Source organism: Palaemon carinicauda, chromosome 20 (genome assembly GCF_036898095.1).
Source record: "Palaemon carinicauda isolate YSFRI2023 chromosome 20, ASM3689809v2, whole genome shotgun sequence".
Lineage (NCBI taxonomy): Eukaryota > Metazoa > Arthropoda > Malacostraca > Decapoda > Palaemonidae > Palaemon > Palaemon carinicauda.
The window spans coordinates 65,617,844-65,627,843 of NC_090744.1; the positions used below are offsets into that span (position 1 = coordinate 65,617,844).

General features: G+C 34.0%; 2 protein-coding genes across 2 annotated transcripts in view; both read right to left on the bottom strand.

Moving 5' to 3' along the window:
- Nucleotides 1-1,707, bottom strand: part of LOC137659852 (protein FAM200A-like) — a 1,846-nt gene extending 139 nt beyond the window's left edge. Inside the window, exons 1-2 of the mRNA XM_068394635.1 lie at nt 1,624-1,707; nt 1-1,430 (exon numbers count right to left, since the gene is read on the bottom strand). The exon at nt 1-1,430 is cut by the window's left edge and continues 139 nt beyond it. Coding sequence (XP_068250736.1) covers nt 1-1,430; nt 1,624-1,707 — 1,514 coding nt within the window. The remainder of the gene's footprint in view (nt 1,431-1,623) is intronic.
- Nucleotides 1,708-4,625: 2,918 nt separating this feature from the next.
- The window catches only part of LOC137659853 (uncharacterized), a 32,305-nt gene continuing 26,930 nt past the window's right edge, over nt 4,626-10,000 (bottom strand). Inside the window, exons 17-20 of the mRNA XM_068394636.1 lie at nt 9,462-9,742; nt 9,112-9,184; nt 7,054-7,190; nt 4,626-6,283 (exon numbers count right to left, since the gene is read on the bottom strand). Of these exons, the coding sequence (XP_068250737.1) occupies nt 6,269-6,283; nt 7,054-7,190; nt 9,112-9,184; nt 9,462-9,742 (506 nt within the window). The 3' untranslated portion in view covers nt 4,626-6,268. The remainder of the gene's footprint in view (nt 6,284-7,053; nt 7,191-9,111; nt 9,185-9,461; nt 9,743-10,000) is intronic.

Sequence of the window (10,000 nt, forward strand, 5' to 3'; positions counted from 1 at the left end):
CATAAATAAGATGTAGAAAATTGCAACAAAAGTGATAAAGCTTTTTTAGATAATGTGGGATATTCCTCTTGAACAGATATCCAAAATGAGTCAATAGGTACAGTAGAATGTTTTATTTTTAGATCTTTGTCACTAGAAATGGTGGCCAGTTCCTCTTCTTCACACAACTGTAATCCAATATTAGAGGGAATATTCATGAAAGGATTTCGAATCCAATCATACTTCTCTGTGCTCAGTGATGGAAAATAGTGGTCGATGTTTTCATCAAGCGCTGTCAGATGAGAAACAACAATAGGGATCATTTCTTTAATGCAAGTGGTACGCATTGAAGGAAACATATCAAAATTACCTGAGCTTGCTCTATTTTTCCAAATAATAATTTTCTTTTTTAGAGCAACTAACTTATCTGTTGAGGTCAGAATATTTTCATTTCTCCCTTGCATGCTACTGTTTGTGTTGTTTAATTGACTGAATATTTCTGTTAGGTATTCCAGTTTAGACATCCAAAGTTCACAACGAAGATGCTCACAGAATTTTCCCTGCTTTTCTTGGTCGAAAAATACGATTAATTCCTTGTGTAATTCATGAACACGAGTTAAAACCTTACCTTTCGATAGCCATCGAACTTCGGTATGCATTAGTAATCTAACATACTGGGAGTCCATTCCTTTGCATAGTTGTTCAAATAATCTTGACTTCAAAGGCCTACTTTTAATATAATTTACTATTTCAACTAGCTGGTGTAACACCAGTTTTAAATCTTCTTGTGATATTTTTGAAATAAGAACTTCTCTGTGTAAAAAGCAATGAGTACGAATAAGATCTGGGTTTTCTTTTTCTGCAAGAGATACAAATCCTTTAATACAGCCTGTCATACATGGGGCTCCATCAGTGCAAATGCCTACGCAAGATTTCCATGTTAAATTCATTTCTCTATGGTAGTCAGTTATCACATCAAAAATATCTTGACCTCTAGTAGTAGTTGACATTCCTTTGCAACACAAAAACTGATTGATTATTTCACTGCCATCAATAAAACGTACAAATGCAAGCAAGTGACTAGTGTTGCTTATATCCGTGGACTCATCAACAGTTAATGCAAAAGTAGAATCCTGAAGTTTTTTCTGAACCTTGTTTTCAATATTTTCAGATAAATCTAAAATTCTTCTGTGTATTGTATCATTTGATAAGGGGATTTTGCTAATTTCTTTTTCAGCTTTCTCACCAAACATGGATTTAACAATCTTTTTGCAAGCGGGCAGTGTAACTGACTCAGCAAGTGCGTGAGATTTAGATTTTAATGCTATTCTTCCTGCGACTTCAATTGAAGCAAGCTGAGCCCTTTCTGATGCGGTCATTGTTTTCTCAAATACATTGCACTGCTGCGATTGCTGATCTAAAAGCCTTTGAAAATATACAAGATCTTTATCCTGCAGAGATGAATGTTTAAAGTGAGATGTCTCTTTAACTTACTTGGTACCATGGATTCATTTGACATTTTATTCCGCAAACTACACATAATGGATTTGCTTGAGCAGCATCTCCAGACCAAAAATATCCGAACTTCAAGTAGCTCTCATTATACTGTCTATTTAAATAATGGCGAATTTTTGCCTTTTTTACATTGGAGTTTGTTGGGTTCAATGATTGTTCACTATCAGACTCACGGCTGCCACTAGCCTCTTTTCTTATAAGAAATTTATCCATTGTGAAGGAATGCACTAAAATCAATAAACATGGTACTCTTGTCCTGCAAATACACTGGTCAATGGGAATTATCATAAAACCCCAACAGACTGAATGAAGCAAAAAGGCTAGCAATGTGATTGGTGAAGTGCACTACCATGACCACTCAAGTACTGTTTCAACCGACGCTGACAACAAAACACCGAGAGTATGCAATGAGAGCGAGACTCAGACACGTATGATACGCGTAGGCAAGGTGACCAGAGCTCTGCTTTTGAGCGGAACAAATCAGTTAACTGATTGTACATATGCCCTACTTTTTTAGTGTTACTAATATGTTCTGCTTTCTTATAAGTGTGCCCCAATATTTACTGAATTGTATGTGTGCGTGTCTGAGAGAGAGAGAGAGAGAGAGAGAGAGAGAGAGAGAGAGAGAGAGATGTTATGTAATGGTTGATAGACCATCCATCCTCACTTGTACATTCATCCAAGGTTGTTTATATGTGAAGCTTTTAATAGTACAGGAGTCTCAAATGATGTGCATTTCTTTTACAGAAATATACCTACCAAAGACTGAACAAAAGGCATGCACATGATTTTAAGTAAAATTTAAATAACTATTGGCAAAGATATGTAAATTGTATTCATAATTATCTCAAAAGATATGTGTGCATGTGTGTGTGTTTATAATTCCATATGTATAAATATATATATATATATATATATATATATATATATATATATATATATATATATATATATATATATATATATATGTGTATGTATGTATGTATTTATGTATGTGCTTTATGCATACACACACACATGTACGGTATATACAAGAGGGAAGTGTCCTTCTTTTAGCTCACAAATCTGGTTACATTACGATGATTACGTATATGATACATATATCAATTATCAAACTTGGAAGTGATTAAACTCCTAACATCGATTGCAGATGATAGCAACAACGGGCAGCCTGAAGATCAAAATTCAATAACAACATAGCAATATACTCATTACAAGTAGACACAGTGCTACATTAAAATACAACTATTTTGGTTAAAACAAAAGGAACTATACTAAAAACGGTTTGAAAGCATAAGGCAATACCACGTCATACATCACAGACAGAACGACGCCCATCACAATACCGAATTCCATCTCCACTTATAATATTAAACTTTTATTAATTGTAGAATTATTATAAATATTATGACAAACTTAAATGGCTGAAAGTTACTTATGTAAACTGCAAAGTAGGCTATATTTTAAATAATTGTCAGCATCAATAAGCGTTACTTTTCATTTATGTGAAACCAAGATCTATACCCATTTTTCGTATTTTCTGGTGTGCCATGACTATATTTCGTGGCACACTTCAAATAATCTCGTGGCACACCAGTGTGCCGTGGCACACTGGTTGAGAATCACTGTATTAGAGTAATAAGAAAAACTTTCTTATCCAAACAGGTATATACTCTGAGAATGGCTGACAAAACCTGTACAAAAGATAGAATATTCATAGAACATACACATGTTCTGCATAAAAGCAGTCAGAGATGTTAAAGGATTACGCTAATACGAAAAACTCAAAGAACAACCAGGTGCATCATGATAACGGTATGAATATTCATCTTATACAAGAACACCATATATGTCACAGAAATTGTATTACCAATCTAATATGAGAGGATTAAAGTCATTTTCACTGTGGTCTTATTTCATCGTCCTCCCTTCCAAGAGTTTTTTAAACATCTATTTTACTCTGCATTAGAGTAAAAAAATATTAAATGACCATCATGAGCTTTGACTGGACTGCAATTCATGTAACAATTGCTAATAACAAGAAAAAAAAACATCTGCAGAATATGTCGGTAGTAGTTTTCTTTAGATCGACACAGACAGATAGAGAAGACAGTGGGCCAACCCACGCCGTCTAATTGTCTCAATACTATACTAGAGACTTAAAGGTTAAAAGGTGTCTGGTTTCAGTTCCAGGTTCATCAGAATAGATGCTCACCTGAACGTCTGGCAGGCAAGCCCTACCCCCAAAAATGTGGTGCCCACAGCAGTGGCTTCCCTAGTAAACAGCTTAAACTCACGGTTCCGGGTGGGGATCGATCTGCCGCCATGCGAATGCTAGGCAAACTCGCTACCACCGAACTAGCCAGATAGCTATTAAGGCTTTTAAAAGGAAAGAAAACAAGAAATCTTTCAGCTTTTCGGGTAAGCATCAATGTAAGGAAGCGAACAAGATTTCGAAGTATATATGAACATCAGGTGAAGTTTGGAAAAAAAAAAAAAAAAAAGAGAAAATGCTTAAAAGACTGGCAAGTGGGTGCAGTGCACAATCATTTACATTAATTTAGGATTTATAAATAAAATTCACTAATTCAGTTACAACAAAATTTATAAATATTTTTATTTTTAGATTCAACATTGTTGATTGAGGGATGAAACAACTGTTCAGGAAGTGTTGTTATTCATTCAGCAGAAAGGGTAAATTCTTCAGTGAAACATACTCACATTACACTTAACTGTAATCTTACATTTAATAGAAGACTGGCATGAGAAAATAATTCTTACTAATGAATATTCTTCTATAAAGGTCCCAGGGCTTAAGTTAACTCAATAATGCCCATTATAAAACATTCTACCTCAAGTTGAAAAACATCCATACTTGTTTTAAATATTATAAAAGAGCTGTTTAGATAAAAGATTCTCCCTCTTCAGGTAATTATACCAACTGAGATGGTCAACAATGGCTTTAACATCAAGATTTTGAGCATTGCTGATCATTATACACATAAACCTAAAATACAAAATGATTGATATATATATATATATATATATATATATATATATATATATATATATATATATATATATATATATATACCTTAAAAAAAACTTACAAGGGAAGTATTAAAGAAAAAAGTGATTGAAAAGATGAGTAAAAGCTACTGACCCTCCCAAGAACAAACTATGTAACTACCATAGTAATGTACATAAAGAAAGTTAGATATTGTCTTATGTAATGTAGGATATTAAAAAACAGGTTGGGATAAGAAAATTAATATCAAGTAGTACGTAAGAAATCTAGCTAATCTCATCAACATTGATAATGGAACGGGTAACCAAACTATAATAGGTCACAATCTAACAGGTAACCAAAATATAATATGTCACAATCTAATGGGTAACTGAATTATAATCTAAAATGTAACCAAAATATAATAGGTCACAATCTAATGGGTAACTGAATTACAATGTAACATGTAACCAAACTATAATAGGTCACAATGTAATGGGTAACTGAATTACAATCTAACATGTAACCAAACTATAATAGGTCACAATGTAATGGGTAACTGAATTACAATGTAACATGTAACCAAACTATAATAGGTCACAATCTAACAGGTAACCAAAATATAATAGGTCACAATGTAATGGGTAACTGAATTATAATCTAACATGTAACCAAACTATAATAGGTCACAATGTAATGGGTAACTGAATTACAATGTAACATGTAACCAAACTATAATAGGTCACAATCTAACAGGTAACCAAAATATAATATGTCACAATCTAATGGGTAACTGAATTATAATCTAAAATGTAACCAAAATATAATAGGTCACAATCTAATGGGTAACTGAATTACAATGTAACATGTAACCAAACTATAATAGGTCACAATGTAATGGGTAACTGAATTACAATGTAACATGTAACCAAACTATAATAGGTCACAATGTAATGGGTAACTGAATTACAATCTAACATGTAACCAAACTATAATAGGTCACAATGTAATGGGTAACTGAATTACAATCTAACATGTAACCAAACTATAATAGGTCACAATGTAATGGGTAACTGAATTATAATCTAACATGTAACCAAACTATAATAGGTCACAATGTAATGGGTAACTGAATTACAATGTAACATGTAACCAAACTATAATAGGTCACAATGTAATGGGTAACTGAATTACAATCTAACATGTAACCAAACTATAATAGGTCACAATGTAATGGGTAACTGAATTACAATGTAACATGTAACCAAACTATAATAGGTCACAATCTAACAGGTAACCAAAATATAATAGGTCACAATGTAATGGGTAACTGAATTATAATCTAACATGTAACCAAACTATAATAGGTCACAATGTAATGGGTAACTGAATTACAATGTAACATGTAACCAAACTATAATAGGTCACAATGTAATGGGTAACTGAATTACAATGTAACATGTAACCAAACTATAATAGGTCACAATCTAGTGGGTAACTGAATTACAATGTAACATGTAACCAAACTATAATAGGTCACAATGTAATGGGTAACTGAATTACAATGTAACATGTAACCAAACTATAATAGGTCACAATGTAATGGGTAACTGAATTACAATGTAACATGTAACCAAACTATAATAGGTCACAATGTAATGGGTAACTGAATTACAATCTAACATGTAACCAAACTTTAATAGGTCACAATCTAGTGGGTAACCCAACAACAATAGATCAGTGAAGGTAGACTAAATGATTTACTGCTTAGTCGCATTGCTCCTGAAAAAAAAGAGATGTGTGAAAATAAAATCAATGAGATTAACGTGATTTCGAATACGTAAATATTCAATCTGTTGGAGATAAAACAATTCAAAATAGGACATTTATAAACGAGAAATATTTCGCACAAAGAGAAACGGAAGACTTTTTATTTTTAGTCCTTTAAGTGCTTCAGTAAACACCAGTTTTGCAATGTGATATGGATAGGCAAAATACCTAAGAAGGTATACGATATACTGATCTTGTAGGTCCTGTAGAGAGTAGGGTTCCCCTACGGGATAGGGCTAAAAAAAAGAAACAGCCCTTAAAGAAGAACCACATAAGAAAGACTAAACTTGGATTAGACGAAATAGATCGAGCTACCAGAATGAACATGATATCTATAAGCAAGGTAGAAAAAATATCCCTTCTGCTTTTTGGTATTTATGAAGGAAACGTTTGCAATTGTTTTAAGGTAGAGGAAGAGATTTATGTACTAATCATATATATCTTTTGCAACTGATTTTAGTAGCAGTTTTCACGTCCACCATTGCTTCATACGTTGAGAGAAACAATGTCAGCATTGTTCTTACACTTGATAGTCATATTTCATTATGAGGATGAAATATAATCTTTAATGAAAATATAGGTATCGTGAAATACCTCAAAGAATAATAGTCACTCTTTGAAGACGTTCTAGTTATTTCAGTTTATTTTTCTTATCTCAAAAATCAAATATGTATTAAATGAAAAGAATAAAACTGACTAACGAGAACAATGCTCCTACATACTTTGTGCTCCTTCTCACTGATGCTGTAGTCTTCGTTTTGAAAGATCAGATCGTCAGACAAAGGGATGTTCTCGTCATCCCATTGAGCATTACACGACAAGCTGCTGTCCTGTAGAAAATTAATGGGCTGCGATGGTTCTAATGGAATATAAGATAAAATATTATTTATTGTATTTTCAGATTAATAGAATATAGACCAAAATATACAATTTAGTAAGGACATAACAAAAGCACACTTGAAAAACAAGTTTTAACTTTTGACGTTCCACCGATCCAACTACCTGATTAGGAAGATCATTCCACAACTTGGTCACAGCTAGAATAAAAATGTTAGAATACTGTGTAGTGTTGTGACTCATAATGGAGAAGGCAGGGCTACTAGAATTAACTGTATACCTAATATTACGAACAGGATGGTACTGCCAGGGAAGATCTGAATGCAAAGGATGGTTAGAGTTATGAAAACTTATGCATTATGCATAACGAGCTAACTAAACAACAGTGTTAGATTAACATCTAGATCAAGACTTCTTCTTCTTTGTGTGCATCCTTTCCCACTTCTATGTGGGGTCGATGTTTATGGCCAGCGTTCTCCATCTATCTCTGTCCCACACTTCATCACCGGTTAATCCCTTTGATCGAAGGTCATCCTTGATACAGTCCATCCACCTTCGCTTTGGTTTCCCTCTTCTTCTCGTTCCCTGTACCTCCATTTCCATCACTCTCCTCCCAATATACTGTTCATCTCTTCTCATGACAGGACTATACCATCTCAGTCTACTTTCTTGGATCTTATCTGATAGTTCTCTAACTCCTGCGGTACCCCTAATTACCTCATTCCGTATCTTTTCTCTTCTTGTCACCCCACACATCCATCTCAACCAAGTTGAGGCTGGCTTGCCCCCCCCCCCCCCCACCCCTCAGGGGCTAGGTTATCTAGATCAAGACTAAGAATTTGTATTAAACTCTACTCAACTACTTGGCAAACAAGATATAGAACCTGCTTGGATCTATGATTGTGAGAGTCTACCAATGGGTTATTATCAATATTAGTTCACCACTTGTTCCTGCTCTTCGTTCAGGTGAAGAGACATGAAAATGATTGAGCCAGATGAGAAATGGGGACGTTTCTAGGAAATCTTATTCTCAGGAGAAACAGAAATACTAATGTCGCCACATATATATTTATAGCAAACGTTCTGACATTCTAAATGTCATCATCAGTGCTACCTAAAGTGAAAATAATAGAAACAATACAATTTCAAATAAAAATTTACATAAAATAAGTAAAGAATTATTAAAAAATACATACAAATTGAATAGAAAATCAGTATGTTACGAAAAGGGGGACAGCAGAGGTATTGCAATTGAGGTCAGGCAGAAGATATTCCATGTGAAGAGATTTAAATAGTCTTGATTCACTGAAGAGTAAGAGTTGACTATCTTAAAATGCTTACTTGGTGAAACGAACTTACATATTTCCTAGCGTTCCCTAACATCTGAGTGTTTTGGATTACTAACAGGGAGATCCATTCTGCTCGACTTTCCAATATGATTATCGGTCCTCACTTTGAAGGCACGATAAGTGCTTCCCAAACAGCAAAATTGGCAGTTTGGACATGAAAATGTGTAAATAATCAATGATCTAATAACAGTCAGCAGGCGATCTTTAAAACGAAAAAAACGATCCAATTTTAAACTTGTTTACAGAAATAAACCCAAAATCTATTTGTGGAAATGTCTTAGAGTAGTGTTTAAGGTACCCAGCTGGCATGCCTGTATATGGGGATATAGGACGAAAAACACAAAATCCTGTAAGAAATTCAAAGAGCTTCGTGTGGCGATAGAGAATGCGTGTACGAAATATTTTGTCAAAATTCCTCTTACTTTCGTAGTTATAGGGTAATTGGTAAAAGTAACTCAATAAGCCGAAAACATTAATCCCTACAAGAAAATACAGTATTTCTTTTGTTATCATAAATTTTGATAATTACAATATTTTAACATTAAAAAATTAGTGACTATCTTCCTGAAGACTAACGAGTAGAAATGAACTTACTGTAAGCTAAAGTTGATATTACAATTATTGCAGCCTCCCCAGGTTGCGGCACACCTTCGTTGATTCCCGATACCTGTAAAGATATGGAAATTGACTTTAAATTTGTAGTAATTGATTGTTCTTTCCACTTACATTGTTAAAAATCTGCGTTAAAAAGAAACGTCAAATATCTGGCCATATTTATCCCAGGATTTTTACTGTTTTTTACGATTAAGAAAAAAACGTGTGACATTTCTTTTTTAATAATAATAATAATAATAATAATAATAATAATAATAATAATAATAATAATAATAATAATAATAATAATAATAATAATCATGTAAATATCACAAGGCCATATTACTTACATGGATCGTGTAAGATACATCCGGATCTAGGTAAGATATAACGCACGATTCATCTGCAACCACAAATCCTCCAATGAACTTTCTAGGTCGAGTTTCGTAGACTTCGATGACGTACCCATTTATATTTCCAGTCGGGGGGAAAGACGGTAAAGGATCCCAGCCTAAATCGATGACGTACCCATTTATATCTCCAGTCGGGGGGAAAGACAGTTTAGGATCCCAGCCTGAATCGAGGGAGCTGTGCGAGCTAACAATTCGCGTTATCTTTACCTTTCCAGGTGCTGAGAAAGAACGGAAAAGAAATTGTTTACATTACTTGAAGGAAATTGATATATACGTGTGCATATATAGGTATATATGAATATAAAACAACAACAACAACAACAAATGCGGCCGTTTCTAGTCCACTGCTGGACTGAGGCCTCAGAAATGTCTTTGTTCATGGTCAGGGGTTTAGCCAGTTTTCACCACGAGGCTGGTCAGTGAGGATTGGTGATGGTGAGAGGTCTATGTTTGATCGCCCACAGCAAAGCGACCTA